Source organism: Ranitomeya variabilis, chromosome 4 (assembly GCF_051348905.1).
Source record: "Ranitomeya variabilis isolate aRanVar5 chromosome 4, aRanVar5.hap1, whole genome shotgun sequence".
Lineage (NCBI taxonomy): Eukaryota > Metazoa > Chordata > Amphibia > Anura > Dendrobatidae > Ranitomeya > Ranitomeya variabilis.
The window spans coordinates 444,074,137-444,097,592 of NC_135235.1; the positions used below are offsets into that span (position 1 = coordinate 444,074,137).

Sequence of the window (23,456 nt, forward strand, 5' to 3'; positions counted from 1 at the left end):
CCGTTTTCCCTTCTGATCAGTCTTAGAACACTGTAGCCTACAAATAACCCGATCCTCTAAACATTCTATGTCCCTTTAAGCCAAGCCAACCTGTGATGAAACCGTATGGCTGATTAATTCGCTGATCCCAAAAGCACCAAAGAAAGCAAGAGAAAAGGCTGCACAAAACATTAATTTCTGAAAAGTATCCAAACACACACTTTACAACCTACCAATTATGTCTCCTAACAGGAAGAAAGAAATCGGTCTTCTCCTATCCTGTACTACAAAAGATCTCCTGTAACCATTCAATGCCCGTTGTACCATAAAATCTCTTGAAACATCCACAATGACCAACAACCTGAACCGGAACAACAGGCCCGCTATTTTTTTTTAGAAATACCAGCACCAGACACACCTTGTGAAAAACAATCCCCAATAACATACAAAAAAAAGTGGCAAAAGATCCCCACTCTTACCATCACTTCCAAGCCCATGACAAAAAAACAACCATTCTCTCCATGCTGCCTCATATAAGTTGTCTTGATTGCTACCACCACCGATTTGTAACATCAAATCCATGCCTATCCAGAGTCCAGATTTCATAGATAATCCGGACATGGGGTGGTGCATTGCTCTGCTCCCGGGGCAAGTGAACGGAAACGATTCCACTGAAAATGAGAAATGGCATCAGCTATACAATTTTTAACACCTGGTACTTCTTTAGCAGACAGCCACACATTCAGTTCAAGACCCTGTAACACCAAATGTCTAGTCAAATTAACTTCTGGGGTAGAAGATGCTGACAAACTGTTAATGATTTGTACCACTGCCAAATTATTGCAACCAAACTTAATCCTTTTGTTTTGGAATAACTCTCCCCAAATTTCAATTATGACCACAATGCAGAATAGCTCCAAGAATGCCATGTTACGTATGCAACTTTTTTCTTTCCATTTATCTGGCCACGATCCAACAAAACATTTGCCCTGAAAATAAGAACCAAAACCATGTGATCCCGATGCGTCAGTAAATAATTCCAATTCGGAACTCTCCCTACACTCCTCCATAAAAACCGATCGTCCGTTAAACTAATCCAAAAAAGATGCCCAACCCTTCAAATCGGCTCTGTGATTGGCCAACAAGCGAAATAAATAACCTGGATTACGAAACCCTGACGTAGCACTTGCCAGGCTCCTGCAAAAAATTCTCCCCATTGGCATAATATGACCTGCAAATTTGAACTTGCCTAGGAGTCACTGAAGCTGCTTCAAACGCTTCTTCTTCTCCAGGGCAAGCTGCACTTCCAACCTAAAATCTTGCACTTTATCCATAGTGTAGTGTTTCTCCACTATCTGTGTACAAGGAGTTCTCACTTGGCCGGTCATTGAGGCATATGCTGGGACAGTCAGGGTTAAAATAAAAGTCCATTCAGTTTATTAAATCATGAGAATAAGAAAACCAAGCGCACTACCATAGTATAAATATTAAAATACGGGGTGCAAGAAAGTGGTAATGGTGATGAAGCCCTATCAGTGAGGGCGATACCCGTGGGGCTGCATTGGCCTTGGTCCATTCACCTCCCGGCCTGGGGACTTCGTTCCCCGTGTATGCTGTACACTGGGTAATTTAACCTTCTGAGCTCCTGGGACTCCAGGTGCTTTCATTATTATATTACTGATTTTTTGCCATGGCTTATGGTTTTTGGTGATAACAACCTGGGAATTTACTTATGTTGCCATTTTGGCTTATTATTAAGCATGCTACCATTAGCCCCATGAGCCAGGTCGTATAGAAGTTGGTGTTCAGGCATTATATATCATATATAGAGGTGTCAATTTATACAGTATTGGATATGGACAAGGTTTCTGTGCTGTTTTTAAATACAGTATGTTTTAAATTTTGTGGTGTGCTAATTAAAACCTCTTTTTTTTCATATATTGTCTATTGGAATATATATATCTATGTGGTGTGCATAATTTGAGTGGTGCTGTTTTCTGTGCTTGCCATTCGGTTTATTAATACACAGCATTAAACCGAATCTCAGGTACTTGGTAACCTGCAGCACCCCGTGCACCGTCCGGCAATCATTCGGCTCTACAGTACGCACGGTCCTCACTGAGCCTTGGTGTGCCTAACACGGATTAGTGTCCGTTAACTGTCCTTGACAACCGCACAGGTTCCCGGATACCTCTTATCTTCAAAGGCGTCCTCTCCGGAGGTATACCACAGGCTTCCTCTTTGTGGCTCAGCCTAGCCAGCCCTGCCCATGCACAAATATACAGACTCCATCTTGGGTGTTCAGACACCCCCCTTGGGTGGGGTATGTAGGTGACTGGACCCACCCGTCTCCCCAAGTCACCTGAAAGCCTTCCCAATGTATAGTAACCCTCAGCAGTAGATCTGCTGAGCAAAACAAGCCTAGGCTTCCATCACAGAGCCACCCACCTCTGTGATACATACCGCCCATTAACCACATGGCCAGTCGCCATACCACAATAGGTAACCTGCACTCCATAGCCACTGAGTCTATTTCAATTCCTAAAAAACTAGGGGGAATACAAAATTCTTAGACACCTCCTCAATTGTATGCAAAAGATTGGAACAAACCATGGAATCAGCTGAACCCACACACAAGAAATCACAAAAAATAATGCAACACTGACACCTGACCTGCCTCCTTCTTGACAACCCATTCCACGAATGTACTAAATGACTCAAAATATGCACACAAAATGGAGCAGTCCATTGGCAGGCAGCAGTCCACATAAAAACTTCCATCCCACATACAACCTAGAAGATGAAAACAATCTGGATGTACGGGTAACAGATGAAAAACGGCCTCAATGTCCGTCTTAGCCATGAGGGCCCCATGTCCACATCTTCGCAACCAGACCACTGCTTTGTCAAACAAAAATAAAATACCGAACAAACCTCATCACTGATTTCATCATTTACCAATTAACAAATGATGAATCAAACTAAACTTGTTAGGCTCCTTCTTAGGAACCACCTCCAGAGGAGAAACCTGCAGGTGAGGTCATGGTGATTTCTCAAATGGGCCTGCAATGTCCCCAGGGCTACCTTCTTATCAAGTTTATGTCACCACCTAAGGGTGGAGATGCGCAGACTTAACGTTTTTTGGGGTGAAAAACCGACACATCCAACAATATAATTGTATTCTGAAACCAAACGTAAAGCCATCTTCTAACAACTCCGCAGCAATCCTATATGGATACTCCCTTAGGAACAGCATCATCACCCTTACTCTCACTGGAGTGCCCTTTTTGGTTAACAACCCCTCCCTGACTTCTTAAAGCATCTTGCTTGAACGTGGTTCCCGCCACAAAAGGAACATTCATGTTTAAAACAACCGCTGGCGCCATATTTGCACTGGCCATCATTAAACTGCCAGCAGAACCCTGGTCTCTGATTGGCCAAAGGTGTCGACCCTATAGTCGAACCCCTGGCACGGGAGTGAAAGGGCTGTGAAGCAGAACGAGAAGAAACCATAAGGTGCATTCAAAATGCAATATCCTTATGATCTCATCTCAAACCCAGTCTAACAGCCTTCCGCTGCCGAACTGCTCATCGTAAAGGAGCCAAACAGTACCGCAATAGACCCGACAGGCCACACATATAGCAGAATAAAGGGGAACAATTCTGAGGGAATTTTTCCCTGATTACACTTGCTAGAATTGCAAATGCTTGTCGCCAATTATAAAAGATATGAGGAATCAAACAATACCACCTTTTTTCCTCCTTACTCTCGTATGGCTTAGCTTTATCTAAATTGAATTTGAATGGCAGTAACAAAAATATTTCCACATATTAGTCCTTCCAAATTTTCTCCTCTAGTTTCTTGTTTTAGATGGGGACCCAAAGGGCCATTCAAACAAATATAAATCTCTCCCCGAGCTGGATCATCTAGTCTAATACCTGGGTCAGCGGATCCAGCACCTGGAACCCCCGTAACCAAAACCGAGGGGCTCCCTCTTTCTTTAGATTGGCCCCCCAACAACGTCATCATAAGGACCCGATTGTTGCTATGGAAACCAGAGGTCGTCATGACTAAAGGACTAAAGTAAAAGAGTTTGAAAAAATGCAAAAATATTTTGAAAAAATATCACAAAATAAATAAAAAAATCAAAATTTTTTTAACTAAAAATATACATGTATTTATTTAAAAAAAAAGTACACATATTTTGTATCACCAAGTCAGGAATGACCCGATCTATAAGACTGTCACACTATTTAACCCCTTCGCTGAACACCATAAAAAAAATAAAAAGCTTGGCAAAAAACTATGCTTTTTTATAATAATTCTAAAAAGTGGAATAAAACACGATCAAAAAGAAAAATATACTGTAAATAAAAATGGTACAGCTGAAAATGTCATCTTGTCCCACAAAAATCAAGCCACCATACAGCTTTATCACATGGGAGTAATAAAAAAGTTGTTGGTCTCAGTGTAGTGATGCAAAAACTATTCTTTATTCTATAACACAGTTATTATTGTGTAGAAGCGCCAAAACATAAAAAAAATAGATAAATGTGGTATCGCTGTAATCATACTATAATAATGAATAAAGCAGTCTTATCACTTTTACCATTTGGTGAACAGCATACCAAAAAAAACAATTACTGAATTGCTGTTTTTTGTTCATTCTGCCTCCCAAAAAACAGAATAGAAAGCGATAAAAAAATGTTTTGTGCCTGAAAATGGTAACAATTAAAGTGTCATGTCGTCTCGCAAAAACAGGCCCTCACATAGCTCTGCTGGCAGAAATGTAGAAAAATTATATCTTGCAAAATATGGCGAAAAAAGCATCTTTTAGTGTATGATAGGAGCAAAACATAAAAACTATTTAAATCTGATTATAAATTGCTAAAATTGCACCGACCCAAAGAATAAAGTCATCTAATATCTTATACTGCACAAGGAACGGCATAGGAAATAAATAAAAACAATTCTTGACCTGCTGTTGTTTTGTTAATTCTGCCTCCCAAAGATTGCAGTAAGGCTCAGCTCACATTTGTCCTGCACTGTACACTAAGCGCTTACATCGGGGTTTCTGTGCAAATCTCTAAAACACGGTATTCAGACGGAACCCCCGGTGGAAGATTCCCTATAATGAGTAAGATAGAGACACTGAGAACTCTGTCTGGCCAATGATCCGGCAGTGTCCATCTTTTTAAGCGTGCCTAACAACGCAGTTGGCCACAGTTTTTTGCACCTATACACTGCTGAACAAAGGCCAGACTTAGTCCACAGTAACTCTGCTGCCTCATTATAGGAAATGGATTTCTTGGGGGTTTTATCTGAATCATGTCATTCAGAGATTTGGATGGAAACCCAGATGTAAGTGCTCAGCGTAGAGTGCCGGATAAATGTGATCCAAAATGCTATGTAAAATGTTCCCAATTAAAGCTTCAACAAAATCCACAAAAAAGCAAGTACCCACTCAGGTTCATCATCTGTCAGTGGAAATATAGGGGACTTATACATTACTCATAGCACAAAGGCGGTGGAAAAGCGCTATGTCTCCTCGCCCCTCAAAAGAAATCCAGCAAATTTTGCACTTTCAAGTCCAAATGTCCCCCCTCCCTTTTGAGCCCCAGTGTGCCTAAACCACATTTAGCATCCACATGTTTGGCATTTCTGTAGCCATGAGAGCACACAAAAAGCGAACCTGTCACCAGGTTTGGCCGATACGAGTTACGGCCTCTGCCTTTCAGGACTTATCTACAGTATTCTATAATGCTGTAGTTAAGCCCCCAATCCGACCTGCAAGAGAAGAAAAAAATTTTTTATTATACTCACCTGCAGGGCGGTCAGGTTCAATGGGTGTCACAGGTCCTGGTACGGGGCCTCCCATTTTCTTGCGATGCCAACCTCCTGCTTGCTTTATTGCGCTCCTGCACATGCATACTTCTCTGCCCTGTTGAGGGCAGAGCAAAGTAACGCAGTGCGCAGGCGCTGGGAAAGGTCAGAGAGGCCCAGCGTCTGCTCACTGCAGTACTTTGCTCTGCCCTCAACAGGGCAGAGTACACCTGCACAGGAGCGCGATGCCGGGGAGCCATGAAGCAAGCAGGAGGGCAACATCGCAAGAAGATGGGAGGTGCCGGACCAGGACCTGCGACACCCAACGGACCGGGTTGCCCCACAGATGAGTATAATAAAACCTATTTTTCTTCTCTTGCAGGTCAGATTGGGGGCTTATCTACAGCCTGATAGAATCTATTATAGAATTATAGAAATCTTGCAGGCCACACCCCCCATTTATGCTGGATTTTGACACATAGTATAAAACACATCTAAGATCTGCTGTAGCAGGTGCAGATTTCATATTTTGGCACACGGGCAGCCTAAAATCTGTGCCAGATTTATTAAGAGGAGTGTGCCTCTCAATAATTTAATCAAATTTTGCTCCACGATACTTAGCCTTAAGACTAGCATATAAATGACAGTTTTAGTAAATTACCCCTATAGATTAATATTCAAATTCATGAAATCCAGAATCAGAAATGTTATGCTAAGTGCAGAACTGGTAAGTGAGGATAACAATTAGACTAGGACTACACAGGCACTGCATGAACTTCTTGATAGCAACTAAAGCTAATGATAATGAATGAGGTCCTGCAGAAATTCAGCAGGTGGATATTTATGCTGACTGCTAGGTTGATATGACCACATCTAGCGTGTCCTAGCCCAGTCATATTTACTCTGATAAGGTGCAATGTAGAAGTACAACATTTGTGATATTATGTCTTGCAATCAGTCATGTTTTATTAAAAGCCATATACATGAGTTATTACTTGAAATACTGACTCTGTACTGTTATTTCTAAACAGGCTTGCTGTAGGCTGCTGCCAGTTGATAGGTAGTCTCAGATGGAAGAGTGGATTGGTGCTACAACATTTATTTTATCCATAGGAAGTCAGTAATTGTCCAATTTTCTTAAAGGTGACACTCAGAAGTTGGAGACCGTGTGGCTATCAGGGATTTGTCAAAATGAGAAGAATGAGGCGGTGAGCAGTAAACTGGACATTGACAACATGGCCGGAGTCTTCTATATGCTTCTGGTGGCTATGGGGTTGAGTCTTCTAGTCTTCTCTTGGGAACACCTTGTGTACTGGAGGATGAGGCACTGTGTACGCAGCTCTTGTGTGGAGCAGAGTCTGCTGGGGATTAGTCGGGTAAGGAGAATGGAATTAGAAAACAAGACCTTGACTTCTGGTGCTGCTCAAATGGAAGAGAATCACATCCAATGGTGTTGTAAACCCTCTTGATAATATCTTAATTTACAAGTGCACCATTCAGCACCATTTGGAGCAGAAACTTGTCTGGTTAATGAAGGAGCATCTGCTCCAATGCACGTTTCTTTCTTCTTTGAAAAATATATGTGACACCATTAAATTTGATCCTACTCTTTTTGAAGCGCTCTAGAACCAAAGAGACACATTTTACCAGATTTTCAGCCCTCAGTGATCTTAGCCTTTTTGCTGTGATGGACTACCCTTTTTAAGATGAACTGCCTCATTGGCAACAAGGGCACAGGAAAAAAATACAATGGTTTTGGAAAGGAAAAATGGAACAGTCCTTCTGTCCTTCTTTGCAAAATCTAGTACTCTTATGGATCCTTATTTGATTACTTGGTTTGCCAATGCTGCTAATTTTTATGTAAATTAAGTAAAGACTAAATCCTTGTAGAATGAAAGAGAAAAAAAAATCACATTTAATGGAAGTCGTACACCAATTTCTTATTTGTACTAATCTTGGAAGAAAATTAATATTTTCATCTGCCTTTAGAAGTTCTGAGCTTGTACTAAGCCCTTGTTATCTGTGCTTAGTGGAGATGAATATTTGATCTGCATAGATATACTGTAGCAAGAGACACATAACTACTCAGCAGGTCTTTCTGTGCAGCTGTAGATTTGGAATTTCATGATACTTACAAAATGTTCTTCCAACTTACAGACATACACTTATTCAAATTTCTCACTTCTGTTCTTAAATCTTTAGGGGATTTACAGTTGTTTTCGTGGGGTTCAAAGTCCATCTCGTGGTCCTGCCTGCCCTGACCCAGACGTAACGGGGACTCCAGTACCAGCCAATGTTTTGAGAGTACTGCAAACAGCAAGGGATCTGGTTTCTTCTTCTGGAGTTGGAGGTTCCCTGGAGACTGCATCTCATGCTCTACGTACATGGAGACAGCGGAGTGCAAGTCTTCAAGCTGCTTTTTCTGTACAGGGATCACAACAGCCAATTCAAATAATTTCATCTCCTCAATGTGGTGGCAACACCAAACCGGTAGCAACTTTAAACCATGCACCAAGTGGATCACTTATTTCTCCTGCATTAAGATCTTCTCATGGAGCATGCTTTCCACCAGTGGATATAGACCTCCCATCAACTCCAACACTCAAGTTCCTTTGTCAGGAGAATGCCACAAAGGTTTCTCTCACATCACAGAATGGAAACATACAAGAAACAAAACTGGGCATCAGCAGCCCTTCTGATATTTCTCACCTTACAATTAGCAAAAGACTGGAGCCAACGCACAGACAGTCCACCACTTCCACTGCAGCTCCTCAGCACTGCAGATCTTGGTGCCCTTCCCCTATTCCAAGGCGAGTATCAAGACGGCCTTACTTGTTGTGTGATTCCCTCCATAGGGAAGACTTGAGGTTACACCAAAGATGTGGTGGACCTTACTACTGTTCTCTTCCTCATACCTCCCATGCGTGCCCTTTCTGCAGCAACAGCAATAGTTATCCAATGAGGCATAGAGGAGGCAAATGGGGTAACCCTGTTTCTTATAAGTCTTCCCAAAATGAAGCATGTTTGCAGGAGACAATCTCCACACATGGCATACCATCCACCTTAACTAACAGAGACCCACACACTGTTTTTAGCATGGCTACTCTAGGAAGGACTGCGTGTTACTCTGACATGGGAAATAATAGGAATCCCTCCTCTTCATCTTTAGGAACATTTCCAGGTGGCCGAGCAAGAACCCACCATCCTACTGAAACATGGAGAAGAATAAGCTGGGAATCAGAAGTGTGACATTTAAGGAGTATCTTTGTGTATTAGGACAATAAAAACTGTGCCAGATTTAAAGGATCACAGTTGACTGTGGAAGCTCAGGTGCAGGACATAGAAATAGAGGTCTGTGAAATTCTCTACACCTAACCGGAAAAAGGCTGTAGTGGTGTTATCAATGGCGTTGATTAGGTACAAACTATCATATTGTCACTTTACATTAAAGGGTATGTCCACATTTGAACACCGTTTTACAGTTCATACATAGGCAGAATCAACAGCATATTTAAACTTTTGTAATATTCTGCTTTACTTATCTTGTACTGTTTCTAAGTTACAATCTTTTTTATGGCCAGAGCTGCATTAATAGTTATAGTGGTTCATATTACAAACAGTCATTAAGTTTGTCTTCACATCCCATAAAATTAGATGGGCTCCTATAATGCAGTAGGATGGTCAGCTTTCCTTCAAACTTTATTGTATAATATCATTGTCTAACGACAGCACTCCTCAATATGCAGATCATCAAATCAAGCTTTGTACTGCCTTTAAGGCTGGAAGTACTGTTGTGAGATTTCAGCTCGATCCTGCAGAACTATAGAACAGGGTGTAAATCAGGATCAGTACAAAATAAATAATGCAATGTATTTTTAAAGTTACTTAAAGGGGTTGTCCCCCCCAGAGCCTTGCAGCTTGCTGAATCTTAGTGTGTAAGGTACACATTATTAGATTTCTGCTTTGCTTGCTGGATCCTGCAGCTGTCACATGACCACAAGTATGTGATTTGCAGAGACTGGAGTCTCAGCTTCTTCTCTCAATAGGACATTTCCTCAGGGGTAGGAAACCCTTTTAAAGATGTGTTCCCATCTCATACATTTATGGCATATCCATAGGAGATCTAAAAGACATAGCCCAGTCTTATACCTCTGGGAATGGAGAAGTGGCTACGCATGCGTATTTTTCTCTGTTCACTTTTATGGGAATTCTGAAAATAGGTGAAGATGCTTAGGAAGTGAATTAATCAGATACCTATGTCCATACCCTCTGACTATGTCAGAAATATCTGAGATGGGAATACCCTTTCCATTGGTTCTATATGCAAACTGGAAAAGTTATTCGATGGTGTCCACCAGAGACTTTAATCGTACTTATCAGCAATATAAGGTTATAACAATACTCACTTCTCAAAGACCACAAAAGTTATACTGTAGATGTACAGTAAGTTCATCTGCTTAATCTGCCATCTTAAGCTAAGTGCTCATCATGAGTATTTGGTGAGTTTTTGATGTCGCAAATTTTCAGAGGCGTTTCTGCACCAGTAATCTAAATAAGATTACTTGCATTGCATTTTTATTACATTTTTTTTACATATGGTTTTATCTTGGTTTTTTTTTCAGCTGCAATTTTTGCCTTTTTTTGTATGTCATATTTTAAATAAAACTGCCTTGTTTTGGATACTTCCTGCTCCTGAAAGTTTTGATAACACTTTATTGCTAATGTGATGAGCAGGTTACATGCTTTTGTAGTGCGTTTCACCTGCATATGCCTTTTTTATTTATGAATTTTTTTCTTAACAAATAAACAAAATGGGCATGAGATTTGTATAAATTCCATGCACTTTTCTGGAATTGTGAGTCTGTATGCACATGTTGCGTTTTTTTAAATCTTGAATTTTTCACAAAGCCTGAAGAAACTCCTAATGCCAGGAAAGTGAATAATAATCCTGAAATGTCATGCACACATTACTTAATTGTGCTATGCAGATTTGGTGCAGATTCAAATCTTCAGCTTGTCACTTTTTTCAGCGTTTTTGCAGCATTTTTTTCACCATTGACTTCAATGGAATCAGTTAAAATGCTGTAAAAACGCAGGTCTAAAAATTATTGCAGATTTACTGAATTTTTGCAGATTTTTTTGCTGCTTGAGTTTTTAGACAGCAGCGAATGCAATAGAGCTAGATAATAGCGATAGATTATAGATAGATATAGATAGACAGACAGGCATATAGACATATAATTGCATAACCCCCGAACATGTAATAAAATTGCACCGTGTGGAGCTTATTGGACAGCTTATTATGATTAAATAAATAAAGAAATTAATGAAAAATGACATGGGTGTATTTTTATGTGTTTGTTTTTCTTACGGGGTTAGCAATGGGGTTGTCTAACACCAGGGCTTGATGTCAGCTGTGCTTTTGCACACTCAACAGCTGACATAAAGTCCAAGCCCCATTACCTCAATTGCCAATGCACTAGTGCAATCAGGAAGAGCCAAGGTGAAGCGCCAAAATTGGTGGATCTAATGTGATGCTCCACTTCTGGGGCAGCTGCGGGCTAGTATTTTTTAGGCTGGGAATGGCCCAATATCCATGGACCTTCCCAACCTGATAATATCAGCTCACAGCTGTCTGCTTTACCTTTGCTGGGTGCAAAAAATGAGGGGGACTCCACATTATTTTTTTCATTTATTTGATTATAAGTTGGCCAAAAAGCTCCACAGGGTACAATTTTATATATCACGAGGTTTTGCAAATGTATGTCTATATATCTGTCAGCCTGTCTATATATCTGTCTTTCAATGTTGGTATGTCTATCTATCTATATCGATTATCTATCGCTATAGGATTCATTGCTGTCCAAAAACATATTGAAAACGCAGCAAAAACAAGCGTTTTTGCTGCTGTGTTTTCTTGCCAAGTGATGCAGAAATGGTGCCAAAATTTCTGCATCCAGATACTCAATGTGTGCACATAGCTTAAGACGCTTTTTTGCACAACGAAAAATACGCTGCATCAAAAACTCACCAAATACTCATTTAACCTTAATCTAGAAAGCAATAAATATTATTGTGATTTAGCCAGGGATTTCTGTCTCTGTATCTTGGAGTTTTCTAAAGTTGCCATTGTATTAAATGGTTGTATTAAATGGTTACAGATAGAGACGAGCAATGGCAACCACAGTTCACGGTCTAGGTCAGTGTTCCCCAACTCCAGTCCTCGCCACCAACAGGTCATGTTTTCAGGATTTCCTTAGAATTGCCCAGGAAGGGAAGGAATTATTGCCTGTGTAGGTAATGGAATTATCACTTCTTCAATACGAAGGAAATTCTGAAAACATGACCTGTTGGTGGCTCTTGAGGACCGTAGTTGGGGAACACTGGTCTAGGTCAATGCTCTGGCTGTGAACAGGAGTTGCGTGAATTTCCTTACCCCCTGGGATCAGCTTATATTTAGCCAGACTGGCGCGACGTCACCTGTGCACAACACGTATAATGTCAGGCCAGCAAATGAAACTCCGCGTCAAGTCCGAAGCTCAGTGAATTCACGCAACTCCTGTCCACAGCCAGAGAGCGCTGATGTGGACCATGGTTGTGCAAAGCAATACACTCATCTCTGGTTACAGGATTATAGCGCAGAAAGAAAACAACATTTTTGTAAATTAGTATCTGTCGCAAGTCAAGCGTAAATCTTCTAGGAGGAATTTAACATATTTTTATCAAGATATTTATGTTCTTTTGCCAAGAAACAACCCGAGGTATAATGTTGTGGAAGATGGTACATTAAAAGGCTATGCAACCATTTGGGATTTTATTCCAGTGCATCTGAAATAAAGATTAAAGTGGTTTCCCACAAGCAAAATACACTTAATATAATATTAATAATACTAAGTTTCACAATTGGATGTGTTAATTTTTTTTTCCTGTACTGAGATATCTTATACCGGTGCCTCTGCTGTTTACTGTGGCTGTGTCTGACCACACAGGAACATGGTCTGATCATACCACAGCTCCTGGGCAGAGGAGGAAGCAAAAGAGAATATACAGACAGGAAAGCATGGGATTGCAGCTGATTAAACAGGTATGGTAATGTTATAACTCACAGAAAGATTCAGCTGTGTTTCCATGCTGTCCTGTCTGTATATACTTCTGTTTCCTCACCTGCCCAGGAGCTGTGCTATGATCAGACCATATACCTGCACGGTCAGACACAGCCGGGACACATATATAAGAATATTTCAGCACAGGAACAACTTTTGAACACATCCAATTGTGGACGCAAATCCTAAAATGTACTTTGTTAGTGGGAGAACCCTTTTAAGCAACTATGTAAATAGCCTTAATTAAAAATATCCTATCACTTATTGTTTACAGCTCCTGTGTAGATCCTTGAGTCACCATAGTTCAACCATAAAAACCTTGTGTAGTCCAAGGTATGCGGTCCAGAAGTAGGGAATAGATTTGAGAGAGCATTATTTTTGGATCACGCTATGGATGCTTCATTTATAGACTATGTAGTAGCGCAAACATATTTGCCAACGCTCCTAGAATATCTGGGAGTCTTCCAGAAAAAAGGTGATACCTCCTGTGCACTCAGAAGAGTTGGAAAATCTCCTAGGTGCACCCTTAATCCCTCAGAAATTCCCAGAAAGCTGCAATTCCAGAAAATGTCTTCCTCAGAGAGGGTGTGGAAGAGGTATATCGTGGGCAGTCAATAGGCATGGAGAAACAGTGGATTAGCATGGCAAATAAAGGAGGCATGGATCTTCAGAAAAATGTTCGCTAGCACTTCTTAACTGCATACTCTCTTCTCCTGGACAAGCTGACTAGAAATCTTAAGAAGCTGGAAGCACAAAATGATAGGAGCTTTTTAATCAGCAATGTTTATAAAGATACTTCATTTTCTTTGTATTAGTTGTATGGAGCAATAGGTAATGTAGTACAGTATATACAGTAGGCTTAAAAGTAAGATATTCTGATTTCTTAGAAGTCTGTATTTATTAGTTGAGGATTTAAAGGGGTATTCCCAATGCCACGATCCTATCCCAATATGTAGTACTGTACAGTAGGTGTAATAATGATAATAATATTAGCAAATACCGCCAATTAGAAATGTAGTATAGTTTCTTCTGATTTGTTATGTCTCTTTGTTCATGTGTAGGCAATGCAGGACTTTAGGTATCTATGGTTACGACTAGTGTTGAGCATTCCGATACTGCAAGTATCGGGTATCGGCCGATACTTGCTGTATCGGAATTCCGATACCGAGATCCGATATTTTTGTGATATCGGGTATCGGTATCGAAACAACATTAATGTAAAAATGTGTAAAAGAGAGAATCAAAATAAAAAATATTGCTATACTCACCTCTCCGACGCAGCCTGCACCTTACCGAGGGAAGCGGCAGCGTTCTTTGTTTAAAATTTGCGCTTTTCTTTCCTTTACGTGAGTCCCGGCTTGTGATTGGTTGCGTGCCGCCCATGTGACCGGGACGCAACCAATCACAGCAAGCCGTGACGTAATTTCAGGTCCTTCAGGATTTTAAAATTACGTTCCGGCGTTGTGATTGGTTGCGTCGCAGTCACATGGGCGACGCAACCAATCACAGCAAGCCGTGACGTAATTTCAGGTCCTTAAGGATTTTAAAATTACGTCCCGGCTTTGTGATTGGTTGCGTCGCAGTCACATGGGAGACGCAACCAATCACAAGCCGGGACGTCACGGGAGGCTGGACACGCGCCCATTTTAAAATTTTAAAATGCGCGCGTGTCCAGCCTCCCGGCTTGTGATTGGTTGACCGCGGCGCAACCAATCACAAGCCGGGACGTCACGGGAGGCTGGACACGCGCCCATTTTAAAAAGCGCGCGTGTCCAGCCTCCCGTGACGTCACGGCTTGTGATTGGTTAATGGCGGCCATGTTGCCGGGACGCGGACCAATCACAGCAAGCCGTGACGTAATTTCGTCACGGCTTGCTGTGATTGGTCCGCGTCCCGGCAACATGGCGCCGTGACCAATCATAAGCCGGGACGTCACTGGAGGCTGGACACGCGCCCATTTTAAAAAGCGCGCGTGTCCAGCCTCCCGTGACGTCACGGCTTGTGATTGGTTAATGGCGGCCATGTTGCCGGGACGCGGACCAATCACAGCAAGCCGTGACGTAATTTCGTCACGGCTTGCTGTGATTGGTCCGCGTCCCGGCAACATGGCCGCCCTGACCAATCACAAGCCGGGACTTCACGTAACCAAGTAAAAGCGCGAATTTTAAACAAACAACGCTGCCGGTTCCCTCGCTGAGGTCCAGGCTGCGTCGGACAGGTGAGTATAGCGATATTTTTTATTTTAATTCTTTCTTTTACACATTTATATGGATCCCAGGGCCTGAAGGAGAGTTTCCTCTCCTTCAGACCCTGGGAACCATCAGGAATACCGTCCGATACTTGAGTCCCATTGACTTGTATTGGTATCGGGTATCGGTATCGGATTGGATCCGATACTTTGCCGGTATCGGCCGATACTTTCCGATACCGATACTTTCAAGTATCGGACGGTATCGCTCAACACTAGTTACGACCATTGATATAGTGAGAGTTAGATAACTTGTTGCTAGTGGTCGTAGCCATGGATACCTAAGATCTTGCAATGCCTGCACATGAGGAAAGAGACATAGTGAATCAGAAAAACTATACTACATTTCCAATTGGAGGTATTTGATATTATTATTATTATTATTATTATTATTACAACACCTATTACATATTGGGATAGGATCTTGGAGATGGGAACACCTCTATAAGACATTTTAAGGAAAGACCTGATTCTGCTGGCTAAATACAAAATGCATTAGCTGAGGAGGGAGATTTTACTCTTCTTTTTGTAAAAATAAATGCATTAATCCAGCCAGTTACAGTGCCTTTTATGTTCTGGCTCACTGAGATATCTTTTAACTCTTGCTACCTTGTTCCACAAAAACATACTTTTTATTTGATGCCAGAGAGCAAAAGAAAAACAAGTTGTGTAGTCAAGTAGCAACATTGATAAAGCATAGATACAGATCATTCCCATTAACATGTGATTCAAGGTTTGTCCAAGGTCATGGAAACCATGTGGCCACTATGGGACATAGCTTCACTCACTTTGCTATTGAGCGTCTGAACTCCCCACCCCTGAGGAACTGCTTTGTAAGCAAGGAAATAGAGAATTGACCCAAGCATCAAATAGAAGGGGAAACAAAGAATAGTTCATTCCTTCTGTCCTTTTATAGCAAAACCAGCACCAAAATAGAATGCCTTTTTTTCTGCATACACCACAAATTGAGTATCCCTAACCCTTACTAGTCACAATTATAAAAAAGATAGAAATGTATTTTTATACCAAATATTTAATCTATTTTTTTATTTCAAATAGAATTATCAGTGGTGTATTTATAATTTTGTGTTCTGTGAACTCAAAGTATCACAAGCAATACATAAAGCATTATTTTCCATTACTCAGAAGTTCTCAGCTTTCTCAATAGCTTGTTCAGTATCCCAAATAACTGATTACGCACCCACCATAATTATGCAGACGCTAATTGGCCAATAATCATGATTAATGAAAGCTTCATGATTATTAATCGAGGTGAATATATTATGATCATAAAAAAATTGATGTGCCATTTATATTCCACCGCAAGCCAAGAGAACAACTATAAATTGTGTTCCTAGAGCATCTTTCGTTATTCAGCTCGCGTCGGTTTGAAGGCGTAGATACCTCCTGTGTTGACTTCTCTTATAATGATCTTTTTTCTTATATTATGGTGAGAGCAGCCAATTGAGGGCGGAAAAACCATGTGATATGGGCGTGAGATGCATTTAAAGGGGTTATCTTGTTAAGAAAACCCATTTTCCAATAAGCTATGAGGGCATTTTGACTTGATAGAGAGGAACTACTCTTTTTGGGTTTGTATCGATAGCCTGCAACAGATGAGCTGCAGTTTCATTCTATCTATGGGACCCGGCACATTCATACTTTAACGCGCACATGCTATCAAACTCACTTGGAACCATGCAGTGCTTCATTTATCCTGTGGTGGCACCATAGAAAAACTGAACATCTGCTGCCTGGATCCCCTGCAGATTACAGCTGATTGCTGTTAAGGTGGGGTTGGGGTACCTAAAAAATGATTAAAGGGGTTCTCTGCTCTTTCATTTTACCTTGTTTGTTAGAATATTAGTTCCGATGTATACCATTTCAACAGTAGTGGAGGCAAACCAGGTTAGCATCTATCAGCACCAGGGCAGGGTATATTGATGATTGGGCCACTAAACTACAAATATACGTATGCATGTTTGCACACAGGGCTTTGTGTTTATTAGTACAGTATTTAGGGGTGCGTGGGACTCCAAGCCAAATCTTTAGTGAAAGAAAGTCTCGCTTTGCTCCTGAATATTATTTTAAAAGCTGTCATCAGGTACAATGGATGAATGTATGGCTGTGAATGATAAATGCTACAGCAGAAAACTACATATTACTATATAATGCAGCTGTCAAGCAAGATGACAGTTATCTGACGATGAAACCTATCACTTGTAATAGAGGTTACTTGTAGTAGAAGCTATTATTTACTGTTACAGAAACTGTTTCCTTGATTACTGATAACTTACAAAGATATTTCATTCATATACTCCATGATAAAGTGAAACTTTAGTCGTATGAAACCTAATATGTTCTATGAAGGCTCAAATCTATGTGTTAAAAGTCAAGTATGGGTAGAAATATGCAAGAATGGTCTTTAGTCATATACAAAATAATTACATGCAGTTTAAAGCACAATCACAGGCAAAAATGTAAAGTTATAACCTGAGATGGGCGAACCCAAACACTAAAGATTGGGTATTGTACTGAACACTTACTGTTCGAGCATGGACCCCGAATTTTGACTTCTCCAGGAAGTCCGTGTTACTGTTCGAGTTCGGCACACTGAACACTGGGTGTTTCTTGCGATGTCATCTGCATGACAATGCAAGAAACACCGGCGCCTCTGATCAACGGTAAGATCATTATCACTGGTCAGAGCGCTGAGGCTCCCACGCTGTCAGATGGCAGCGTGAGCCAGCAGCTGTGACCGGAGATGAAAAGTTTACCTCTGGTCACAGGCAATGGCTGATGGAATTACTACTCCTATGCCTATGCCTGCTGTCGCTGATTGGTGTATTCATCAGCCGGTGTATGCGCTATAAATAAATAATAAAAAATGGCTTGGGTTCCCGTGCAGCAAGGCAAAATTGACAGTTGTGAGCTGCAACTCTCAGCTTTCAGCTTTAACAAGGCTGTTTATCAAAAGTAGAGGGGTGCCACAACTTTTTAAAAATGATTTAAATAAATAATTAACAGTTAATTATTGCCAAGATGCTACCGTCCAGGATGAAAACCACTGGAAAATGAGCTGCTACGAGCGGAGCCTAGTGGTGACATCATTGGGGTTAGGGTCACTGAGCCTGCGTTCCAAGCCGGGCCACTGAACTGCAGTGACTTCAGTGAGATCATCACTACCACAGTGAGAAAAAGTCTTACGGTGCAGCGCTGAGCTCAGTGAGTTCACCAAAGTTCACTGCAGCTGACAGCATGGCAAACAATAGATGTTTGGACCCCCCCCCCATTCATGTGAATGGGGTCCGGGTTCAGGTTCGGGTTCAGGTACTGTTATGGTACCCGAACCAAACTTTTTCTAACATACAATGCATCACCTCCTACCCTCTTGTTAATCATGTTTCTAATAAATAAGTTGTAGCCTTCAAGGTTTGTATTCCTCTCATATGTATCATCCCATCAAGTTTCAGTGATGACTAGACATCATATCTCTCTTCCTGTGTTAGCAGCTCCAATTCTCCTTGTTTGTTTCCCATGCTTTATACATTTGTATAGACACATTTTAGTTTCTAGTCGGTTTATCTTGCTGCTCTATTTTGATTCACATTTTTTGTCTTTGTGCTTTATTTCCACTTCTAATAGCAGGGTTCTCAAAATAATTCATTAGCTGCATACTTTTCCTGTGTGTATATTTCCCATCTCATATTGCTCTAGTTTACAACTCTCTTCCGATGAGTGTAACAAGTTTGTGCAAGTGTATCATGGCAGAAACAAAAGAAATTTCTGACGACCTCAGAAAAAGAGTTGTTGATGCTCAACTGATGGTTACAAAATCATATCTACAGAATTTGGAATTTAGACTATACCAATCCACAGTCAGATAGGTGGTGTACAAATGGAGAAAATTCAAGACTATTATTATTGGTCAACCGGCAACGTTCACTCAAAGACCAAGGTATATAAAGGTCTAAAAAGTCATAAAGTCATAAGAAACCCATAAAGTCATAAAGAAACCCAAGGTAACCTCTAAGCAAATAAAGGCCTGTCTCACATTAGCTAATGTTAATGTTTATGAGTCTACCATCAGGAGTACACTGGATAATGATGGTGTGTATTGCAGAATTGCAAGGAGAAAGCCACTGGTATCCAAAATGAACACTACTGCTCATCTGTTGTTTGTTAAAGTTCATCCAGACAAGCTGAACAAGCTGTTGGAACAATATTTCTGTGACAAATTAGATGAAAATAGATCTTTTTGATTTAAATGACAAGCATTCAGTTTAAAGAAAGAAAAACACTGTAATACAGCATAAAGCCTGATATCTCACAAATTCAGTGGTGGTATTAGGCTGTGGGCACACAGTGAGTTTTTGATGCATTTTTTCAGTGTTTTTTCCACACGGAAATGGGCCAAAAAGGTTATGGAATCCTTATGCAAGCTAATTCAATGACAATCCTGAAGTGTTGTGCACATGATCAGTATATTTCCTTGAGTATTTGCAGTGCGAATTTTTCTGCAGCATGTCAATTCTTTGTGCGTTTCTGCAGCGTTTTTCACCCATTGACGTCAATTGAGTAAGTCAAATCCGCAGCAAAAAACGCAGGTATAAAAATGTTGGCGGATTTGCTGAGTTTTTGTTTGCGTTTTTACCGCCTTTCCATGGTGTTTCCCACACTAGCATCTGTGTGACAGTGTAGGAAACATCAGTGCGGTGGTTCTTATTGACCGTCGGTCAGAGCACTGCCGGGTAACGCTGTCAGATGTCAACGTGACCCTGCAGTTGTGACTGTGACCCGCAGTAATGCTACCTTACCAGCGGTCAGAGTGCTGTGGGGCCATGCTGTCAGATGTCAGCGTGACCACACAGCTGTGACTGTGGCCCGCAGCTATGACCCGCGATAAAAAGCTTACCACAGGTCAGCAGGCATGAGCTGATGGAACTACTGCTCCCATCTGGCAACGTCTGCTGTCACTGATAACAGCCAGCGCCTGAGCCCACAGTTGAAAAAAAAAGTTAAATAGTACATACATATTCAAAACATTAAACTCACCTAACACCAAATCCCCGATGCCCTCGTCTCCTAGAAAAATTGTACAATAATAAATCAACATATACTCACCTGTCCACCATAGTCCACGCACGCCCGAGTGTCCCACGGGGATCTCATGTGTAGAACAGACACATCGGGAGATGTAACTGCTCTACCCGGCCGCCGGCGATACACTGACAGGAGGTAATCGCTCACGCAGTGTATCACTGAGCTGCCGTGAGAGAGTTCACCGAAGTTCATCAGCTGATCAGCTCCGGTGCTCTCACGATGCCGCTGCATGAGAACTTTCTCACAGCAGCTCAGTAATACACTGCGGGAACGATTACCTCGTGTCGGTGTATCACCAGGCTGTCTTTGAGAGCAGTCACTACTTCCAGATTCGCGGCGGATACCGCGTCTGTCTCCTCCTGTGCAGTCCCACCAATGGTATTGATCGGCTGGTCATAGCCCTCTTTTTCAAGTTCCCCCACTGGCTCCATAATATTTCGATGCATATTACTCTCCCTAAGGCTCTGTGCTGTATACCCTTAGTTCACCTCTTGTAGAGCACACTGATGAAGGTCCTATGACCGAAACGTTTGTGGTGTGAACATTGTGAATACTGTATGTATCATAATAAACACTTTATTGCATCAGACCCACGAGAGTGTGCCAAGTATATCCTACATTGAGAGCAGTCACGTCAGTATGTATGGATTATCTTCTCTCTGGACAGGTGAGGAATATTGTGGTTTATTATTTTATTTTTGTTGCAGAAGATGTTGGCTTCGGTGGATTAGGCGTGTGGTGAGTATGGTTTAATTAAGATTCATTAAAGTATGTGTCATTATTTCAAATAAAGGACTTTATTCTGGATGTGGGTGTTTTTATACAATATGACTATGGGATTACTAATGAATAGGTATTTTATAGATGCCTCTCCATTACTAACCTGTGGGCTTGATATCACACGACAATACAAGGGTGACATCAATCCCACAAATATGAACCCCACGTGCCACCACTACAGGGCAAGTTGGAAGAGTGAGGCTAAGCACCAGATTTCGTGCATCTTATAAATGAGCCTTTTCTGGGACGGCTGAGAGCTGATGTTTTTAGTCTGGGAGGGGCCAATATCCATGGCCCCTTCATAGGCTATTAATATCAGCTCACAGCTGTCTGCTTAGCCTTTGCTGGATAGATTTTACAGAGGGACCCTATGTCAGTTTTTTTCTGGGGTCCCCTGTAAAATAGCCAGTAAAGGCTAAGCAAACAGCTGTGAGCTGATATTAGTAGCCTGGTAACCTTTATCCTTTATAGCTATTGGCTCCTTCCCCGAACATTAACATCAGCCCTCAACCGTCGGCTTTCCCTCTACTGGTTATTAAAATTACGAGGGAGTCCAGGCAATTTTTTTTTCAGTTGCTGCTTGGTTGAAGCCTATGTACGTTGGTTCTCTTAACACCCCTTCATAGGCTGGAGACTGTGTGTGTGTTTTTTGTGTGTGTTTGTGTTTACTTATCGGCTTAGTAATGTGGGTGTCAGGCTAACACCGTTTCATTACATTAACACTCATTCACTTAAGGCCCCGTCTCACTAAGCGATTTACCAACGATCACGACCAGCGATATGACCTGGCCGTGATCGTTGGTAAGTCGCTGTGTGGTCGCTGGGGAGCTGTCACACAGACCGCTCTCCCCAGCGACCAACGATCAGGGGAACGACTTCGGCATCGTTGAAACTGTCTTCAACGATGCCGAAGTCCCCCTGCAGCACCCGGGTAACCAGGGTAAACATCGGGTTACTAAGCGCAGGGCCGCGCTTAGTAACCCGATGTTTACCCTGGTTACCAAAAAAAACAAACACTACATACTCGCCTTTCGGTGTCCAGGTCCCTTGCCGTCTGCTTCCTGCTCTGACTGAGATCCGGCCGTACACTGAGAGCAGAGCGCAGCGGTGACGTCACTGCTGTGCTCTCACTTCTCACTGTACTGCCGGGAGTCAGTGAGAGCAGGAAGCAGACGGCAAGGGACCTGACGGACATCAGAAGGCGAGTATGTATTGTTTTTTTTTTTTTACATTTACGCTGGTAACCAGTGTAAACATCGGGTTACTAAGCGCGGCCCTGCGCTTAGTAACCCGATGTTTACCCTGGTTACCAGTGAAGACATCGCTGGATCGGTGTCACACACACCGATTCAGCAATGTCAGCGGGGCCTCAACGACCAAAAAAAGGTCCAGGCCATTCCGACACGACCAGCGATCTCGCAGCAGGGGCCTGATCGCTGGTACGTGTCACACATAGCGAGATCGCTACTGAGATCGCTGTTGCGTCACAAAACTTGTGACTCAGCAGCGATCTCGCTAGCGATCTCGCTATGTGAGACGGGGCCTTTACAGACTCACTACACTCATCACTGTCCTCAATCTCCTCTTTTTATGTCCTGATTTGACTGTACATCACTACAATGACACTCTCAGAAGCACACTGAACCAAGTAGCCCCCCTCACCCTCAGAACTTCCAAACAGAGTAAAACAGTCCTTGTTCACATTGCAAACGTGATTTCTCCAGCGATGCTCTAGGAGTGCTGAAAGCCTACAGAGGAAAGCTCACACATCAGAACCTGGTAAGGGCTATTATTTTTGAAGCAGACTACAGGATGGTAGTGGGGTGGTCTGCTTCCTCCAAGCCGGGTCTTACAGGTGACCTGTGACCACAGATTCCAGTTAAAAACCCTGCAGTATAGGGTTTCTGTGTATTGGTGTGGAGTTTGCAGCAAGCAGAGCAGTCATGTGAGGGAACACAGAGCCAAGCAGAATGAACTCCTGGCACCCCGCAGTGTGATATGGTGGTGCAGTCACTCTCGGCAACCAGACGCATTTATGGACTGTCTTGTTTCCCAGCTGCAATACGGAGGATACTGTTGTGTTTTGTCTGTAAGTTTGATCATTAAAACTACATTTTACTTTGAACTTTCCTGGGTCACTGCCTCATCACTGCATAGCATGGACACCGCTGCACCACATATGGTTGGAGAATGCGGGCAGTGTGAATTGAGGCATACCCCAAAGCGTGCTGCATGTCGGTGATCAGGCCTGCAACGCTGCAGCCCAAGCCTGCTGAGAAGATGGAGGAAATACTAAGACAGTGGGTGGTCTCTCAAGCGCAACAGCAGAAGTTGCAAGAGTTTCAGCAGCAGCAGCAAACCAACAATTTGATCCTGCAACAGATTGCAGCTCTGCGTGAGACGTCCTTCCCAGTGACAA

General features: G+C 42.1%; 1 protein-coding gene across 1 annotated transcript in view; it reads left to right on the plus strand.

Moving 5' to 3' along the window:
• The window catches only part of GRIN2C (glutamate ionotropic receptor NMDA type subunit 2C), an 87,852-nt gene extending 75,837 nt beyond the window's left edge, over positions 1 to 12,015 (plus strand). Inside the window, exons 12-13 of the mRNA XM_077251495.1 lie at positions 6,947 to 7,179; positions 8,006 to 12,015. Coding sequence (XP_077107610.1) covers positions 6,947 to 7,179; positions 8,006 to 9,052 — 1,280 coding nt within the window. The 3' untranslated portion in view covers positions 9,053 to 12,015. The remainder of the gene's footprint in view (positions 1 to 6,946; positions 7,180 to 8,005) is intronic.
• The last annotated feature ends 11,441 nt before the right edge of the window (positions 12,016 to 23,456 follow it).